Source organism: Mytilus trossulus, chromosome 4 (assembly GCF_036588685.1).
Source record: "Mytilus trossulus isolate FHL-02 chromosome 4, PNRI_Mtr1.1.1.hap1, whole genome shotgun sequence".
Classification (NCBI taxonomy): domain Eukaryota; kingdom Metazoa; phylum Mollusca; class Bivalvia; order Mytilida; family Mytilidae; genus Mytilus; species Mytilus trossulus.
In genome coordinates, this window is record NC_086376.1 from 64,552,861 (window position 1) to 64,573,272 (window position 20,412).

The 20,412-nt window shown below is 30.9% G+C and overlaps 1 protein-coding gene across 13 annotated transcripts in view; it reads left to right on the forward strand.

Annotated features, from left to right (window-relative positions):
- Positions 1-20,412, forward strand: part of LOC134715750 (rho guanine nucleotide exchange factor 28-like) — a 137,832-nt gene that overhangs the window by 81,741 nt on the left and 35,679 nt on the right. For 8 of the 13 annotated variants that reach the window (XM_063578151.1, XM_063578150.1, XM_063578154.1 and 5 more), the window contains 4 exons: positions 2,254-2,289; positions 7,307-7,430; positions 8,664-8,755; positions 12,458-12,515. In XM_063578151.1, the coding sequence (XP_063434221.1) occupies positions 2,254-2,289; positions 7,307-7,430; positions 8,664-8,755; positions 12,458-12,515 (310 nt within the window). The remainder of the gene's footprint in view (positions 1-2,253; positions 2,290-7,306; positions 7,431-8,663; positions 8,756-12,457; positions 12,516-20,412) is intronic. The other 5 variants (XM_063578155.1, XM_063578152.1, XM_063578158.1 and 2 more) reach the window with 1 other exon arrangement.

A 20,412-nucleotide genomic window follows, 5' to 3' on the forward strand; every position in this document is an offset into this window, starting at 1 on the left:
AATAGCAGAATGAACTGATGTTACCTTTACATATTTTTGTTCAAAAAAATGCTATGGTGTGTCTAAAACTTTTTCTTGTTCTTGAATACATCAAAATGACTTCAGATGAAAATCCCTATACTTTTTCTTTGGGAATTGTCAATTGGTTGGAGGTATAGACTAATACACGACATCTATTCTTTTTCATTAGACTAAATAATTTGATTCCTTGCTTAAAACAAATCACATATAATGTATAGTAAGGATTAAACTACATATGGGATCAAAAGTACAAAAGCAAAATGGAAAAACTAGTTTTCATGTAATCTGTTAGCTGACGTCTACAAACTAACAAGAAAATATCACAATATAAAAAAGAAGATGTGGTAAGATTGCCAATGAGACAACTATCCACAAAAGACCAAAATGACACAGACATTAACAACTATAGGTCACTGTATGGCCTTCAACAATGAGCAAAGCCCATACCGCATTGTCAGCTATAAAAGGCCCAGATAAGACAATGTAAAACAATTCAAACGAGAAAACAAATGGCCTTGGATAATTTATGTAAAAAAATGAATGAAAAACAAATATGTAACACATATACAAACGCACCATATTATAATTTGAAAAGTTCAGTAAAGCTGCAGTCCAATTAAGAAATGAACCTTGCTTTCATTTCCTTCTAAACAGTCACTACACCAGTGTTGTAGCACACACTTTAAAGCTTTTTTAAGAGCAAATGTCTGCCTGAGAATAATGCAGTGGGGACAACCTGGTGAAAATGAATGCACATACAAGTACATTAAATAAAACTCATTGTAAGTTAAAGATCCTTTTTCATCCAAGAAATTAATTGTAAAGAATGCACTGCAATCTCCAATCAAGGGATATAACTCAGTAAAGATCTAATTTACTCTTATCCCATCAGATATATATAAGACCTTCCAATCTTAATTCAGGACAAGCACATAATCCAATATGCAAGATTTGTATGGTTGCCTTAAGTTGTTGACTTTCATAGGCGGATCCAGGAGGGGGGGGCCTTTCGTGGGAAAAATTTGGTTGCTTATATAGGGAATCAATGAAGCATGACTAGAGCGGGCCCCCTCTTAGGTCAGTCAGCGGGCCCCCCCCTTAGGAAAAGATCTGGATCCGCCACTGAGTCTTCTACGTTATTTGGTTTTGGGTGAAGAGTTGTCTCAATAATACCACATCTTCTTGGTTTATATTGGCACTTAACTTTGATAGATTTCCATACCTTGATTAGTGTTGTCATGGATCACAGAAATAATTTCTATTTAAATCAGATTTTGCACTGCAACTTTGTACCTGTCATCTTGCTGTTTCACCTGATAAAAAGTAAATACTATTCTTTGAACCAGATCCTGTTAGCAAGTGGTACTTATATTAAGTAAGACCCATGATAATTATCTTCTAGTAAGGTTATTGAGTGTAAGTAATGTGTTAATAAGTGATTGTTTATTTACAAACACAAGTCTTCTTCAGGTGTCTTCTCCCACACTGAGAAGTAGAACAGCTGCTTACATAAAATTTACCAAGTGTTTGAAGCACCAACATGTTTTTTCACCACAGATATGTTATTTAACATGCTGTGGGGGTGTCTCAGGCGAATTTTAACATGGATGTACCTTCTTTTATGGAGTTACACATGTTGACTAGGTACAGAAACAAGACGAGACAAATAGAAATGTCCTGACTGCATGTCACAGATGTATGATTAGTAGAATTTCGTCATAAATGTTAGTACAAGTTTTAATGCTCAATTAGAAGTCGAATGAGGCTGTACTTGAAGCGCTGAGCATGTTTTAGGTTCATTATACTTAATCTTTACAAAGTGTGTAGAACTCGAATGATCAAAGAGAATACAAAGATAGTGTTAGGCTTCTGTGTTTAGACAATACAGACATGCCAAAGATGAATCCAAAAACATTAGAACTAGTACTGAGTGAAGGGGCTTAGTGCTGCAAGGGAAGATCTTATTTGTATTTAATGGTCTAAAATTGCTGCACTTGAAGAAACTACAGGTGATTGTGCCCCCAGACTGATTAAGTACAGTAAAAATCTATAATGAAACAGGTATTGTCCGGTTAGAATAACTGGTACAATGAATCTGAGTCTCCAAACCAAGTATGTGTAGCCAGTTATGCATCTCTTCTTTATAGGACTAAGAGGATAGTATAGGTATCTAAAGGTGGTCGGTCATGTATTGTATATATTTTATAACCTTTCCCAAATCTTACTTTTCAGATTTTTAAAAAACGTAAAAAACATAGGATCAGAAAGGTACATTTTATAAGAAATAAAATTTTAACTACTTCTGGAATGGTTTGTACTCTACTGAGAGTACAAAATATAACAAATGTATTCTTCCATCTTGAATGATTTGTACTCAACTTAAACTGAGTACAAAATATAACAAACTGATTCTACCATTTAGAATGGTTTGTTCTGAAATAACTGAGTACTTTTTATAATAGACTGTTTCTTCTATCTTGAAGGTTTGTACTCAACTGAAATAACACTGAGTACAAAATATAGCAAACTGATTTTTCCATCTTGAAGGTTTGTACTCAACTGAAATAACTGAGTATAAATTATAATAGACTAATTCTTCCATCTTGAAGTTTGTACTCAACTGAAATAACTGAGTATAAGTTATAATAGACTGATTGTTCCATCTTAAAGGTTTGTACTCAACTGATATAACTGAGTATAATTTATGATAGACTGATTCTCCCATCTTGAAGTTTGTACTTCAACTGTGATTCTTCCATCTTGAGGTTTGTACTCAACTGTAATCATAGAGTACGAAATATAACAAACTGATTCTTCCATCTTGAACAAATTGTTTTCCACTGAGGCTGAATTGTCATGAAATTTTGAAGTTTAAGTTTAAGGTTGAATGTTTAAAGTTCATATACAATGGTTTTAATCTCACAAAACTCCTATTGAAGCAGATCTACTATGTCTACAACTTGGGTAGACAGACACCATTCAAAAGTAAAAAAACAGAAAGACAAGAGGGAAATTTCAAGTGGCGTAAATCATAATTGTCTTTACTTTTCTGCACTTCAATACTTTATCTAATTACCTGATACTAACACCACCGCTTATCTGAAAATAATGTAATTTATGAATGAAGAAATTATAGTGCACTTTTTACTCTCTTCAAAGTCTTGGCAGTAGTTGTACAATCGGAAGAAGAAATTTGCAAAAACAGTCTTTCTATGATCATGATTTTGAGATTTAGTAACTCCTTTGACTTGCTACTTTCAAAATAGAGATCTTGCAAAAAGTACTGATAATTTTTATGTATATTTATAGTGCACATGTTTTGCTTTGATGTTTTAAAATAAGAAAAAAAATCATTGCTGATAACCAGATATTAGAATATCAAATTTTTCAAAATTACTATCTTAACATTGAACTATTCTGTACTGAAAAACTCTATAAAATATATAACTGCAGAAATGTAAGTCACAAAGTATAATTTATGTTGGTGATATTTACATATAGTGAGTCTTATTGGGGTCTATTCCTGAAACACGATTGGCCTATAAGCATGACATGTGAAAGTCAAATTATTTTACCTAAAAATGGAAAAACAAAGTCCAGGTAGATATGGGAAATTACAAGCATTATTATTGCAACGATAAGCAGGATACAGGATTCTGATCAAACAATAAGCAGGATCTTTTATTGTTATTATACTTATAATGGGATATTTTTGTTTTGTAATAACCAAATATTGAGTCACACAAAATTTATTTTTAAATTGTCTTTTGAAGCAATTTATGGGAAAACCATTCTTGTGACAAAGTCTGTCTGTCTGGTAGAATTTTGTGTCAATTAATTTGGTCTGAATCGTACCACATTGGCTGGCTTCCAGCTTATACGACATTGATACATAGACATCTTGTGATTTACCGCTTGGTTTCCTTTGCATTTTTTTGTCTTTTATTCTGTCTGCTTGTTTTTGTATTTTCACTGACTAAAACAACCATAGTAACATAAAATACCCTTCAAGAAGATCCCTCTGATGTTCAAACATCCACACCTCATAATGACATCTCTATGCTTAAAATTATTCTACACAGTTTCTTACAAACTTTGAAATTAGAAAAAGTCACTAGAGTGGGGTGCGCATATTCTCCGGGGACACAATTTCGCCAGTTTTATAATTTTGAGTTGTAAATACTTCAAAAGATGGCTGAAATGGAAGAAATATGCCGGTAACTAAGATTTTTATAACAAATATGATTTTATTTTAAACTACGACAAAATTGCACCACTTACCACAAAGGACCGAATAACGGATAATGATTTTTCGGCCAATTTTCTGAATGAATAACAATATTTCAAAGAAGTATTTCTTAGTAAATCTGACTGATTGTCCTAAATTTCAGTTCTGTATACACCTTTAAAATGTCTGCTATTGCCATCTATAATGAATTGATTTAAAAAATATTGTTTAAAGCTGCAGTTATTTGGGTTTAAATAGATGTATAAAACGGCTAATATGTGTCCGCCATTGACAAAACATCAGGCAATTTCAAGCACGCTTTAATCTCACTTTTCAGATGATTATTTTCATACAAACAAGCTTAAAAATATTTTGCTTTTGAAGTTATCTTCATATAGAAATATCAGTATACTTCAAAAACATATAGATCTGAACATAAACTGTAGAAAACATGGAAAGATATGGCGAAAATGAGCACCCCAGGCTCTACATATATTAATGATAAGTTGTGTACTGGAAAAACCATACTTTATATTTTCCAATTTGGGAAATTGATGATAATGATAATAAAAATATAAAAATATGATTGAAATTGTAACCAACTTTATATCAATATTTACAAAAAAAGGCAGCCCTCAGCAGAATATCTCATCAGAACAAATTAATTAAACCCATCTACCCCAAAGTCAAACCATCTTAACCTAAACAAAAACCCACACATAATTATTGTAAAATTGTAAATATTTTTTGCAAAGTATCTAGAAAATTTGGGTAAATGAGAACTTGTAGAGTGCAGTAAAGACTTTTGTTTTAAGTACAAGAGTTACAAGCTTTTCTTGGCAGCAAAGTGAAAGTAGGATGCAACATATGTTTGTGATGCCAGATCTCTATTTCAAAGCAAAATGTTGTTGTCATTGGTATTTCTGACAAGGAAACGAAACTGACTAGATGGAAATATACATTTTTGTGAAAATTATTCTCTGACTATAACATATGCATTTTTCTTTAGAAAAATTAACATGATAAATAATTTTGTGGACTTTAAGTGAGGATTTCTGAGTTTTCTGTTATATTGACTGTTCTGAAAAAAGGATTTATGCAGAAATTACTGCGTTTGATCGTAAGATAGTTATCATTTTATTGGCTTGTGTCTTTGTGATTGGATAGTACAACAAAAGATTACAGACTTTTTTACTACTAATAATGATGTTATTCTAAAATTAGCTTTTTGCTGCTTCCATCAGAATGTGATTTTTGTAGCTTTAAGACAGTTGTGCTCTTTTGTGATAACTTTATATTTATTTCTTGGATTTATTTAGTTTTTAGTTTATTATTTACGATTGGAATATGATGGTAATTGTCTCATTACAAAACCGCTTTCAGAAAAGTGCAACCCTTCCCAGAGTAAGTTGTTTATCAATTTTCGTAATAATTGCTGTACAAGATTATATGGTTTATGACTTTAATATAAAAACAATTATTCTTTCAATCTTTTTAATCTTAATTGATCATGTTTTCCTAGTTCTTAAACATATTAAATGAGATTTTTTAAATTAACCTTTGTGAAGATTAATTCGAAAAGATTCCATTATTTAATTATTGAAATTAACTTTTGAGAAGATTAATTTGAACTGATTCCATTATTTGATTTAATACAATTTTGTTTTTGATATAGACTCCTGTAAACCAACTAATTTTCCCAAGCAATTTATTCAGTTGTTTTTTGCATGTAGAAAATAACATTAATATGTACAAACTTTAGAGAAAGTCTTTTTCTCTAAAAGCATACAATAAAAGATATAAATGATCAAAGTTACCTGCCTGAAAGTCACCTAGAATATGAGAAAAGATTTTTGAGAAAATGATATCCACTGAAATAGTTGATTCACAATAAACCAACAGATATTTAAAGTTATAATAATAGATTATAAGTCTCTTTGAAAACTTCAGGATTTGTTCCTTGAAGGAAAGTTTCAGTGAATATTTGAAATAAAAAAAGTTAATTTAGCTGCATCCTTACATATCTATATGTAATAGTTTGCTTATTGTGTAATGCCTTGTATAGGTGTCATTTTTATGCCACTGCTGCAGTGGAGGATGTATTTAGCGTTACCCTTGTCTGTCGTCCATCAGTACCTCCCAAAATGGGTTTTGGTTTGCTAACTTTAGTGCACCATTACCAATGTTATAAAACTTTTAACTGTCTTTATTCATTGCATGTACTCTTACAATATCTCAGTAAAAGTTTGGTTTCTAGTTTAAGGAGGATTTGACTAAACCTGTTTTACTGGTATATTAGTTTTGCCTTTATTCAGCACATTTTCAGATCACTACATGGTCATAAACAATGGTCAAAGACAAAAAGTCTTTAAATCTAAACTGACAGAGACAAAATAATTAAATTAAGCTCCTGTGAGTTAAAGACCTTCCATGTTAGAATTACTAAGCTAATACATTCTGTGATGGGTATTCAGATGGTAGCACTAGTACTAAGTGATATAATGATATAAGACACATCAATTATAGATAACAGCTGGGCTAATATACTTTGCCAACAAAACAATTTGTACTTTATAGTTAGTACTTTTGAACTCTTTTGTCTGCAATTTGCTGTTTCAGAATATGATTGATTGTGGTAAATTGCATTACTTGTACATGTACAATAGATAAAAGCAGATGTGGTATGAGTGCCAATGAGACAATTCTCCATCAAAGTCACAATTTGTAAAAGTAAACCATAATAGGTCAAAGTATAGCCTTCAACACTAAGCCTTGGCTTACATGGAACAACAAGCTACAAAGGGCCCTCAAAATTACTAGTTTCAAACCATTTAAACTGGAAAACCAACACTCTAATGATATAATCTATATTAAAAACAAGAAACAATCTATATAAAAATTAATAGAGGGTTAGACTATGGTTTGATATCCATTGTTAAGGATATTTTTAGGATATATTAAACGGTAAACCTTTTGATATATCAGCCTTTGAAAATATTACCCAGATTGCATCTGATTCTTGAATTGAAAATTTAATCATTTTTTTTCTCTTTCCAGCATAAAGACAAGGAAGGTAAAGGGAAGAATACACACCAGTTTGTGTCTGTATCTGTCAGCAACTCTACACCATGTGCTGTGTGTAACAAGTCTATGGCTAATAAGTTAGCCCTTAGATGTGAAAGTAAGTTGTCTGTAATCCTCATAAGAAAAAGCAGTTCACATACTGTGGTTTTATTTAATTTCATGGATTGACCAAAAAATGTATTGGTGTTTTCCTAGATGCTTTGCCAAAATCTCTCTACAAAATTATGGAAATTAATACTTTATTGAACACTTAAATGTGGGCTTCATGTATACCTAAGAAATCAATGAAAATTAGGTACATGTATGCAGCTAATAATGATAAAAAAAAATAAAAACAAAAAAAATCTGAATTCCTAGGAAAATTCTAAAAGGAAAGTCCCTAATCAAATGGCAAAGTAGGAAAACAGGAACTATGTTGCCAAAAGAACTGAAAAAAAAACGAAAAAAAATATCAACCCCTATTTTCTAAGGATAAATTATTCACATTTAACCTCATAAAACTAAACCTCATTTGGAATGAAGATTTTATTCAGATTAGAAAAATGTTGTAAATGTTCATTCTACACATGTTAAATGTAAATTACCTACATACTTTCTTTACTATTTACTAACAGATTTAAGTTAATACTGTCATTGATATAAAGCATTATCTTCTTGATGGCATTAGCCTTCTCGCTTTCAAATATTTTAGTTTTATTTTTTCTGCTTCACGAATGTATAGAAAATAAAACTGATATGAAAACCAGTTTACACACTTTGAAAAATCATTGTATGTCCTATTGCAATAGCTCAGTGAAGAGTTGTTTCTGGTTAAGGCAGGGTTTGTTTAAACCAATTTTACACTATCTGCACATTTCAAATCACTGCATAGTCTTCAAAATGAGTAATGACAAAAAATCTATTCATTTTAACCCCATATGTTGCTAAAAATTGAACCTACTTTTTGATGAAAAGATATAATGTATAATCAATTAAAATCAAGAGAAAAATATTTTTGGTTTTGATAGCTTATGGAAAAATCGGTTTTTATTTCATTTTCTGAATAGCATCCAAACACTTTTAATCCTTTGAACAACTTTCAATATAAAAACAAGAAGATGTGGTATATGATTGCCAGTGAAACAACTATCTTCCAAAGTTCAAATGAATATAAGCAATTAGAGGCAATGATACATCTTCAACGACTTCAAAAATGAAGAAAAAACATACTATATAATTTGCTTTAAAAGGTCTAACATGAAAAATATGAAACAATTCAATTCAGAAATCTCAAAAGTGTATTTGAAATTTTCTGTTTAAGTCACTAAAATGTGCTGTTTTTATTTTGTAGACTGCCTTATAAATGTGCATGAGAGTTCCTGTAAAGAACAAGTGACTGCCTGTGGCAGACTTGGGGGACCATTATCTACACAGAGTATGAAGGTATGCAAACTTTTTATGGTAATAATAAAATAAAGTGGCATAAAAAAGTAAAATGCTATATGATGCTACTATTCTAGAAAAGAAGGCTGTTTTGAAAGTTGCCATCACCCTGTCTGTCTGTACGTCCGTCCATTTGTCTGTCTGTACGTCCGACCATTTTTCTGTCTGTTTGTCCCAATAAATGTTTTCATCACACTAGTTGATGTATCTCCTATTACTTTGAAGTAGAGGTATTCTTAGTACAATCACCTAACTTTTTGTTTGAATACATTTCTTTTGTACTAACTTTGCAAAATTAATTAGGTTAACAACAAGAACATAAAATATTGAAATAGTTCCATTCTTCAAATTGACAAGTGAACCAAGTTGCAAGAAGATGTCCTTTTATGAAATAAATTTTACTGAACGACATACATTTCAGGTTGCAGTTCCATGTGTATAACATTTAATTAAATCCCACATCAAATTCATAGTAATGTTTATACATGATGACACACAGTTGACTTACATTTTTTGGCGAAATACATGTAGTATTTAACGGTAAAACCTGTCGTCCAGAATTTTTTTTTTTTTTATATAATTTTTATAAACCATATTTAATTTTGGTGCTTTAAATTCATCTCAAAGAGACATCCCTATATTACATGTATTATTTATGATCCAACTGTCATCATAAGTGAAAAAAGTATTTTGTTAAGAAAATGTGGCATGTTAAACAGATGTTCTCTTCGTTGTTTTTTTTCCTATACATTCTGTGAATTGAAACAATTTTCAAAACAATGTAAATTCTTGTATTTTAGAAAAACAAGCAACCAAGGAGGTCATCCTTTTATAGAAGGAAAAAGGTTTTAAGAGCTTATAATTCTTACAATTTAATTCTGCAATTATCTTAACAAATAAAATATATAGGGGTTCTAAGAGCTAATATTCTTACAATATATAATATTGCAATTATTGTAAACAGATCAAAATGCATAAGACTTATACTCAGATGATGAGACGAAAGCCTAATTATTGACCCTAATCTCATAATCACATGCCAGTTTGACAACTTAAATTTTGACATGGCTAGTTTAGACAGCAGATGTTACTAGTTAGAAGTGGACAGGGCTAATTATTTAACAGATTGTTGTGACTGACCAAACACATTAATACCTAATTATGCTTTAACATAATCAGATTAATCAAATGATTATTTAAATTTACTGATCAACAACAGGTAAACTGTAAGGGGAATAACTCTAGCTTTAACAAAAAAGAGGCACTGGGACTTACCATCAATTAACAAAGTTTACATGGCAAAATACTATAAAGGTAATAAAAGTAGAGTTTTTTTAGACACAGGTGAGGTTTCAGAAAGATATTGATAAATTAATTCTAATAAATAACTTTCTTATGTCTATATCTCCAAAAATATAGCTTGAAAAAAAATAAAAAAATATTTAGTCCCAAAAATGTATGATCCTGTTGACTTAATTTATGCATTGTCTAGTTATCTCTTCTACCTATCAAATCTGCACTTAAATATACAAGTCTCAGCACAGATTAGGAACATTTTCCTTGAGGATAAAGGAAAATATAATATGTTGCCTTTGGTACATTGTATACGGAAGAATCCACATCCACAAGGTGTCTAGTAATAAATAATTATCAGGTGCACACAACAACCAATCAGGATAAGTCATATTTTATCTTCCTAAAATAGTTCGCCCATATTATTAAATGGTTTATTTAAACCTCTAGCAAGAACAGGAAAATATCCCCTTTCCTCTTTCTGTTGATTTAGTAAGCATAGCTTAAGATGTACAAGAGGGTATGGGTTTTAAAAACCCTTCCAGTTTTAACACCAAACCTCGTATTCAGGTTTTTTTTGTCAGCTCCCTTTCCTATCAACAAATTTGAAAAGTGGGGGAATGTTTCATAAACTGCATAAATTTTCTCTAAATATATCAATCCCTTATTTTGTGCTGTATGTTAAAGAGTCTTTAATTATTTTAAAAGGTCTAGAAATTTTAATTATTTTAAAAGCTCTAGAATTTCTAATTATTTTTAAAGATCTATCAAAGTCAGCATATTTTGTTCTGTACATTAAAGAATTCTTCATCAAATAACAGTTAATGAAAATTTTATCAGTTTGGTCCCTAGATAACTGTGTGAAACATGACACTACTTAAATTGCTTTTATCAACATGACTGTATGTTTGGAGACCTTAAAGAAAATGAAATTAATCCGTAATTATATCATTATCTAATTCCACATTAAGATTTTTCATGTTGATCAGTCTGTTCTCTTACCACCATTTGATATTGAGTATATGACATACTATGACCTAATATTACATAAGTAGAAATAATGGTCAACACCTCTGGGCAAAATTGATCAATAACCTGTCAAATTTGAATGAAATGAACTGTTAAAGCCCCTTAGGATGTGGACAAAATGATAATTTTTATTGACTATGAATGAAATATTTGACAAATGGTGATAGGTAGACATAGGTGTGCTTCAGAGGGATTGATTTTTGGATTATTTTTTGTCATACGATTTTATCTGTGAATTTCTTTCGATAGATGGTCCGTTTAACTGGATGTGCAGTGTACAATTTTTGAAGGAAATTCAAGTTTTTAATCGATGTTAAATGCTTCTTTAGATTGTTTTAAAGTGAATCTAAAGGTCGTCTGAGACTACAGTCATAGGATTTTATGTGTCATTGTTAATTTGTAGTTAATTTTTCGTTATAAATGCAGATGTGTGATTTTGGGGCTTTCTTAACAAAAAAAAGGTGAAATTGCATTCCCTTGGTAACTGGATGTGGATATTAGTTCCTTATTAATGTGACAGAATATAAAAAATTGGATTTACAAATTCTTTGATCTCTAATTCTGGCTGTGAGAAGGAAGCCTGGATGGACAGCTTCACTTAATAATCTGCTAACATCAAAGGATTCTGGGATAATTACATGACAATATTGCATTAGGATTCTTTAAGTTGTGGTGATGAGACAATTTTATAGACAATTCTATTTGTCAAGCTGCAAGTTCATGTAATTGATCATAAAAAGTGAAGCCATCTTAGGCATTCAGACTGCAATTAAAAAAAAAAAATTCTCCTTAGAAATTCCTTAATAGGGTTGTTAGTCAGTATCAGAATTGAAGAAGTGATTCACTAAATTTTTATGCAGTGTTAAAATATTTATTTGTCTCAATGGAAGAATTGTTATCTGATTTGAATGCAAATATGGTTGATAAGAATTTGACCACTAGTAGTACTGATGAAAACAATGAATTAGTGCTTGAAAGTGAGCAAAATGGCCACATAATAGTACTTAATGAACCACAGAATGTTATAAATGAAACAAATGATGGCCCAGAAAATGAAACAATTCAGGAAAATGAACAAAATGAGCAGAAAAATGAACATGATGAATCAGAGGTAAAATGTTTAAAGATTTTAAGAGTTATGGCTTAGATGTGTTACTTTTGCCTTTCATTTTCTGTACTCAAGCCAGCCAAAATAGTTTCCCTACTATATCGTCTAAAAGCTGATTTTTATTGAAAATAAACAGGCTACTTACTAGCTACTTTCTTTGACATCTGTTATGACTGCTACTTTCAAAGAAATTTTGAAAACAGTTTGGAATATTTTTTTAAAAGAGAAATGTTTTTATTAAAAACTAATTATTCTAACGGTATATTTTCTAGCTTCCACCAAGAGAAGGAGGAGATCACAGAATGTTAAAGGAGAAGCAACACTCAGCATGTAAGTCAATAGTTATCTCCCTTTCTTCCAATTAAAATAGGGGCCTCAGAGGTTAGATGATCATAGTAGTTCATCTTCTATATAACTAGCCTCTCCACCCTGCACTTTACTGGTGCATTTTACTACCATTTGTGTTGACTTAAGGAGGTAGGCCTAGGTTAAGGGAAATAACTCTTTAAATCATCAGTATGCTTGTGTCAACCATTTTCATAAATATATATTCTAAGCTTCTATGTTACATAGATTATTTTCAATCTGTTTCAGGTAAATGCTTAAAATGCGTTGATGAAACTTGACTTTTACAAGCGCATAGCTGATTTTAAGAGTTATTTCCCTTAACCAAGGTCTACCCCCTTAAATTGTCTGTGTTCCTGACAAAGGTCTCTCTGAGCACTCTAGTTTCCTCCACCAAAAACATATGAATGCCACAATGTAATCTATTAAGCTATATGTGGTGTTAAATACCATCAATCAATCAGTAAATATGGTAAAAATCAAGCAGGAAAAAAATAAAATCAAATAGAGCTAAAGAATTTTATGTTCAAACATTATATATATTATATTATATGTCTAGCGGGACGGCTGCAGTGCAGGCGATTTGGTGTCACGATATCACAGTAGCATGGGTTCGAATCCCGGCGAGGGAAGAACCAAAAATTTGCGAAAGCAAATTTACAGATCTAACATTGTTGGGTTGATGTTTAGACGAGTTGTATATACATTATGTACACAGCCATGTATCACCATCATTGATGGCGATCCGATGGATACATCTGTTGTAGGGTTGTCACTGACTCAGACGTACTTATGAATATAATTATTTTCTGTGACTGTATCTAACATTAATTTGCAGGATCCTTTACTATAGATAATTTAGCTGATCTGTAACAATAACATCTTCATGCCTTATATATCATGTACTGTAGTACGCCGCTAGATTAAAACTGACGTGGAAAGGTAACATATGGCCACCGAAAGCTCTTTTTTGAGAGCCCAGGTGGTCGTGTGGTCTAGCGGGACGGCTGCAGTGCAGGCGATTTGGTGTCACGATATCACAGTAGCATGGGTTCGAATCCCGGCGAGGGAAGAACCAAAAATTTGCGAAAGCAAATTTACAGATCTAACATTGTTGGGTTGATGTTTAGACGAGTTATATTATATTATATACATACATGTTAATTATGGGAGTTAAGATTTTGTTTCTGAGTTATTTCCATATATTAACATTCAGAAATACTTTTGAAAGTTACCTTAAGTTTATACAAGGTCAACAATATGACAAAAGTACATTAGATAATCTTGACAGATCGGATAAAAAGACGAGGAATTTGATTTTTGTCTAGTACTAAGACCATATTTGTTTGGTTTCTTAGCTACTTTAAGCCCTTTCTTTAGATGACAGTGGGTTGGATAAACAATTTATATATACAAACAATAAGATGTACATTTAATATTTGGCAACAAGACAGATTATCTTTACAATGACAATAAGACCTTCAATTTTACTTATATCTATCTACCTGGTCAGCAGGTGAAAAGTTATTACTGAGGATCATTTAAGGGGAAATTTTGTCCTATCAAAACATTTTCAGATGATGTATGAAACTATTTAGTTTAACGAAATAATTTAAAAAATGTTGCAAACTGAATATTAAAAACATTAAAGATTATCACAATTTATATTTGGAAAGATTTGAATAATCTGATGTCAAAACTTCTTGATTCCTCAAGTTTTTCACCTGATAAAATATCAAATGGTTTTGAAATGTTCAAGTGATTTGAAGAGTGCCATTAGCTTTGTTTGACTTTTCAATCTACTCTGTTGTACACATCATGTGACATATTTTAGAGATTTTAAAATTCTCTTTTTATGACAACAAAGGCATGTTTTTAAGTTTGATGCATCCCTAAGTTCCATTATTACATTCCAATAAGTAGAAATTAGTATACCATTTTGTAACTAGGTGACTATATGGTCACCAAAGTTGGCTGTAATCTGTCAGATCATGAGACTTTTGATGGATTTGGACTTACAAATTAAGTACACTTTTAACAAACCACTCTACATTTCAAGTATTTTATTGATATATGTGTATATGACTGTACACTTTAACATTGACCGGACCAAGGAAAACTATTTTTGTTAATTGTTGTCCTCGTATCAGAGGTTGATCAAGGAAGGGGGTAGAGGCTGTATGCCCCCTCATTTGAAAAAAATTCTCACAAGATTCATATAATTTTAAACCATCAAATAGTTCAAATTTTAACTTGATAAATTCATTATATCAACCCCCCCCCCTTTTTCCATCAATCTTTTTTTCAAAAATCCTGATCCCTGCTTATAGTTATCTTGGAATATCATTAGTGCAGACCTTTGTTTTTAATTAAGACTCCAATATTCACTGTTTCTTCTGTGTTTTGAAATATTAAAATCCTTTTCTTCTACGCTATTAGTATATCAAACATATCTTTGTTGATAAGTCACACAAAAGATGTTATTTTGTTTAATTGTAAAGGATTCTCGTAGCTTCTTGTATGATTGAATGACTATGACTTGTAATTGATATCTTATGTCAAAGGTCGTAGATTACCTAGTACAACATATCTAATTTCATCGTATTGAGCCTCAGACAATTAAATTATATATTTTGTATCATAACAGATTTTGATTCATTCTTTGGTATTTATTTATTAAATATTATCGTAATTATTATAAGCCATGAATTCTATTGTGTGAGTCATATGTTTAGGTTTAAATAAAGGTGTAGAGTGAAATTTATCCATGTTAATATTGTCCTCATCGATCAGGTAAAACAAATTAATAAAGAGATTTAAATAACATGTCCTTATAAAATTTACAACAACCTTAAGCTTTGAATTACACTTTAAGGTTATTTTTTTGGCAACTGCATGTTAGAAATGAAGTTTTAAAACACAAAATATTCAGGCTGAAAATTCTTAAAATGACTAGAAAATCAACATAATAGTGTAAGAAAAATATGATTCTTAATCTTTACTTCCTCCCCTGAGCCAGGGCTAGAATTATTAACTTATTCCATGGGTGAAAACTATCATTAAGAAGTGATATCTTCCAAATGCAGATCTAATGAATTCTAAGGATGTTAAAAAAAAGTATTTGTAAAAAGTCTATGTATATTCATTAATTATAACCAAATGTAGCTTCATTTGGAGGGAGTATGCTCCACTGAATCTGCCTCTGACTTTAGAAACTTGATCCTTGATTTTATTGAGAGTAGTTATGTAGGACAGATAGAGTTTATAACTATTTTATATAAAAATCTCAAGAAAAAACTGTTATCTTTACATGTAAATGTATTAAGCAACACATAACAATGAAAATATTGACAAAAGATAAAAAGCATTTCCTGTTTTTTGACTTGTAAGTTAAAATGTCCTTGTAACTTTTCTTTCCTTGTAATTAAAGGGGTGTGATGTGATAAAACATATTGTGGTTTATGCAATATATCATGTAGTGTATCAACACTGTTAAATATTGTAAATACAGACAGGAAGAAGTTTAATATAAAGTACATTATATCACAATTAGAAGATGAAAACATCCAAAAATATAAGCTGCAATTGACCTTGTTTTTAAATTAAAAGTACAACTAACGAGACCTTTAATCGTAATAGATTTAGAATTACAATCATTGACAAATTATAAACTGCATATCTCTGTCAGAAGTCAGAAACTTTGGAAGTACAAAGGTGGATTTAAGTGAGGGCAGGGGCCCAGGTTCCCCTTTTCCCTTGTGGATCTTCCACTTTACAAGATCCTCTCCTAAAGGACCATTCAGTGCTGCCCCCTCACCCTTTCCCCACCTTTTTTCAGATCTTGAATGCATAGCTGAAGTGTAGATGATTTTAAAGAATATGTAAAACATTTGTAAGTAAAAGATAAAGAAGGAATGAATCAAATTTAAACCTTATGATTTTCACAACCAATTTCAGTTTTAAGAATTTAAACATAGCTCATCTTTCTTATGGCTTAGCCTCTGATCATAGCTAAGGATGTTACTAAGGTAGTAATACAAAATAAGATGTAATATGATTGTCAATAACATAACTATCCACCAGCGACCAAATGACGTAGATATGTACATTATATACATTCATGTGCAACATGTACATTAATTTATTGTCATTGTTTTGGCATTATGTAATTTTTCTTTCTAACTGATGTAAATACACAAATGTAACATTAAAAAATACCAGTTTGTTATATATTATGTTTGACAAAAGATACATAATATAAAAAAGAAGATGTAGTATGATTGCTAATGATACAACTTATAATCCACAAAAGACCAAAATGACACAGACATTAACAACTATAGGTCACTGTATGGACTTCAACAATGAGCAAAGCCCATACCGCATAGTCAGCTATAAAAGGCCCCGATAAGACAATGGAAAACAATTCAAACCAGAAAACTAACGGCCTTATTTATGTAAAAAAATGAACAAAAAACAAATATGTAACACATAAACAAATGACAACCACTGAATTTACAGGCTCCTGAATTGGGACAGGCACATACATAATAATGTGGTGGGGTTTAACATGTTAGCGGGATCCCAACCCTCACCTGTGACAGTGGTATAACAGTACAACATTTAAAAAAAATAGATTTCATATGTATATACATAAGAATGATAGATCTGTAGGTTGAGTTTCTAGTTCACAATAACAGTTGGTATCTAAATGTAATCTGCTTATAAATATATTGATATCCTGTTTATATTCCACAGAATGGATGCATGAACTCTTGTTTATTTTATACCTATAACAACAAAATTATCAGTTTCCTAATCACTCCCACCATGCACACAGTGTTTGTTTTTATCAGGACTATTTTACCCATGCACAATTTGTCGAGACACATTAGGTTAAGGTCAGCCTTCTTCTTACAAGTGAGAAATCCATCAGTTTGAAAATGTACAACTCATCAGGCAATGGTGGCATTTTCTACTAAAATTTCCATATAATCTAGGAATATTAAAATATGGTAACAGAATTCATGGATAAAATGGGTACATTTGAAGGTTTGTCATTATTTTTTTTTATCAGTATGAGCTAATTTGATATGATAGATAACAGAACCTGTAGAATTTTAATTTGCTTGCATGCAGGTCAAGTTAATTAAATAGTTGGGGATTTGGGAGGTGTTGAGTTTCCTGTCTGTTTTTCTAATACTTTAAGAATTAGGTCTGGATTTAATACCAAATTTCTGTCAAAACCCAGTGGTTTGGGATTTAAAAAGATTTCTATTGATTGGTTAGGTGTTTTGAAAAAACTTAGAAATCAATGATAAAATGGTTATATTTAAATAGGACAGCTGCTATATTTATTCAGCTTTTACCGTCAGATCGATTTATTGACAATAATTGAACTTGAAGTCATTTGCACCACATGATATTTGAATTATTTATGTTTTATGAAAAAATTTATGACATGTCAATGTAAATAGAAAAGAAAATCACAAGATTAAGCATTATATAAAGACTATGGAGATATGAACGATGTTAAAAAAAAGTATTCAAAGCACTTTTCAATCTTCAACTCTATAGAAAATTTAAAAAATGGTAGATTGTTTTGAGCTAAAATAATGAATAGGTCAGATTCAACATCTTTTTAGGGTCAATCCTTGACCTACTTGTACTGTAAATGGGTTCCAAGATTTTTATGGAGGAGGTATACTAATTCCATAGGGTCTGAATTCAAAGGTTCCCAAACTTCTAATAAGTTAAATAAGTAGTAAAGAACAAACATCTTCAAAAATGTTAAAAAACAAACAAACAGAGGTAATTTACCTTTTAATAAGATGTGCTTAAAACATGTTAAAGATGACAGTTTTGATGAATTGGAACCCGTCATAAGTATTTCTGCAAGTTTCTTTGTTAATCCATGTAAAGACAATGTTAAGACAAAGTAAGGTGAAAGCTAGGTCACATTCACTGTCTCATAAAATAACATGGTCTGTATGCAAAGATGTTACAATTGCTTTACCAGACATTCCAACAGCTGTTTTGTGTGAGAATTTAACAACTCTTTTATAATTAGTCCCTAGATGCTGGACAAAGTTAGGAAAGCATTGAAAATTAAGGGGGGGTTGGAAAATACTTTTGATGTGTTCTAAAAAAAATAAATTTTCTAGATTAAAATATGTAATAACAGAAACGGTACCAATTTTCCTGCTCCAGATGCGCATTTCGACAGTACATGTCTCTTCAGTGAAGCTCATGGCCAAAATATTTGAAATCCAAATCTTATATAAAAGATGAAGAGCTATAATCCCAAAGGTCCAAAAAAGTAAAGCAAAATAACACTTTATAATTGCGTTTCTGGATTAAAATTGAGAATGGAAATGAGGACTGTGTCAAAAAGTCAACAACATGATACCAAAGAAAGCTCAACAATCATGGTCTTCAACACAGCTAGAAAATCCCTGAGGTTGGCTTCAGGTGACTTCTTAACTGTATCTAAGGGCTACTAAAACCTAAACATTGAAAGCTTATTATAGTGCATAAATAGAATGTAATAACATGGAGCTACATGACCAAAAGAGACAGAAAAAGAATGGTCTAACTCATATAAGGTCAACATAGCTTATAAGGTTTGTCATCAGATCTATTCTACGAAACTATGACAAACAACACTAATTATAACCGAAACAAAAAGTTTGTAATTAGTAATAATATCATTTTCAGAAAACATTATTTTATTGCAACATCATTGTTTTGGTTATAGCTCATAGCTGTAATGGTCAGATCATGTGTTTTCATGTCATATGAATTCATACTATGCATGCTTTTTCAATTGAAATAGTGAAGTCACAATGCATTCTTAATAGCTTGAAAACTCACGAGACAGGATATGTTTTACAAAGAATACATAACAATAGTTAAAAAAATGAAAGTCAAAAGTTAAATTTTTATAAGCATTACAGGAACAAGGGACAATACTAAACTTTCACATTCTCTGAATTAAATGATACGTTTAATAAGTATTGTATATTTTAATTAACATTATTTACATAGAAATGTCAGGAATTTTATGACAGAATGTAAAATTTGTTGTTTTAATATTCTGACATTTTTTATCTTCAAGCAATGTTAACCAATTTTAATAAGGTTAATTAAAAGTTCCACACAACTTGAGAAAAAAATGTTAGTCTTGGGAGGGGGGATGCAGCTATAAGTCACTACAAGTCCCTATAAGTCCCTTATTTAAACTTAATACATTTATAATGTCTTTTTTCTTGTTTAGTACACTGTTAAATTTTTAGTGAAAATACATTCCCTCATGTAAATCACCTCTACCATTAAAACATTAATTTCATAAGAGAAAGGGTTTGACTTTGGATTTGAAAAAATATACACCTAATGATAGCTTTGGTGAAGAAAATAGATATCTTACATTTTGATAAATATATAAGGAAGAGGTTTAAAAGTCAAGCTATGAAATATGTCCGTAAAATATTTAGTTACCAAGTAGCAGGAAACACAAAGTTTTTATATTTGGACATAAATTTCTATGTTGAAATTTCTCCAACATTTATTACTTTGTACACTGGTCTATAAAATCTGGTTCTTTCAAATTTAACTTCTGTGTCAAGAGCTTCATTGCCCATAAAAACTTGTATGTTTACAAATGGGAAGATTGATAACAATTCAAAAACATCCATTTATATAGATCAATGTTTTGACTTCTCGGTATGTGTCTATTATCATCAGTCCTTTTCATCTTGATAATTCCTCCAAACATGGTCATCATCAGGGAGGCACGGGGTCGTAAGCCGTAAACAAACATTTACATTCTTCCCCCTTTGTAAAACAACTGGTGTCTTCTGTTTTGATTCGTTTGATGTTATTA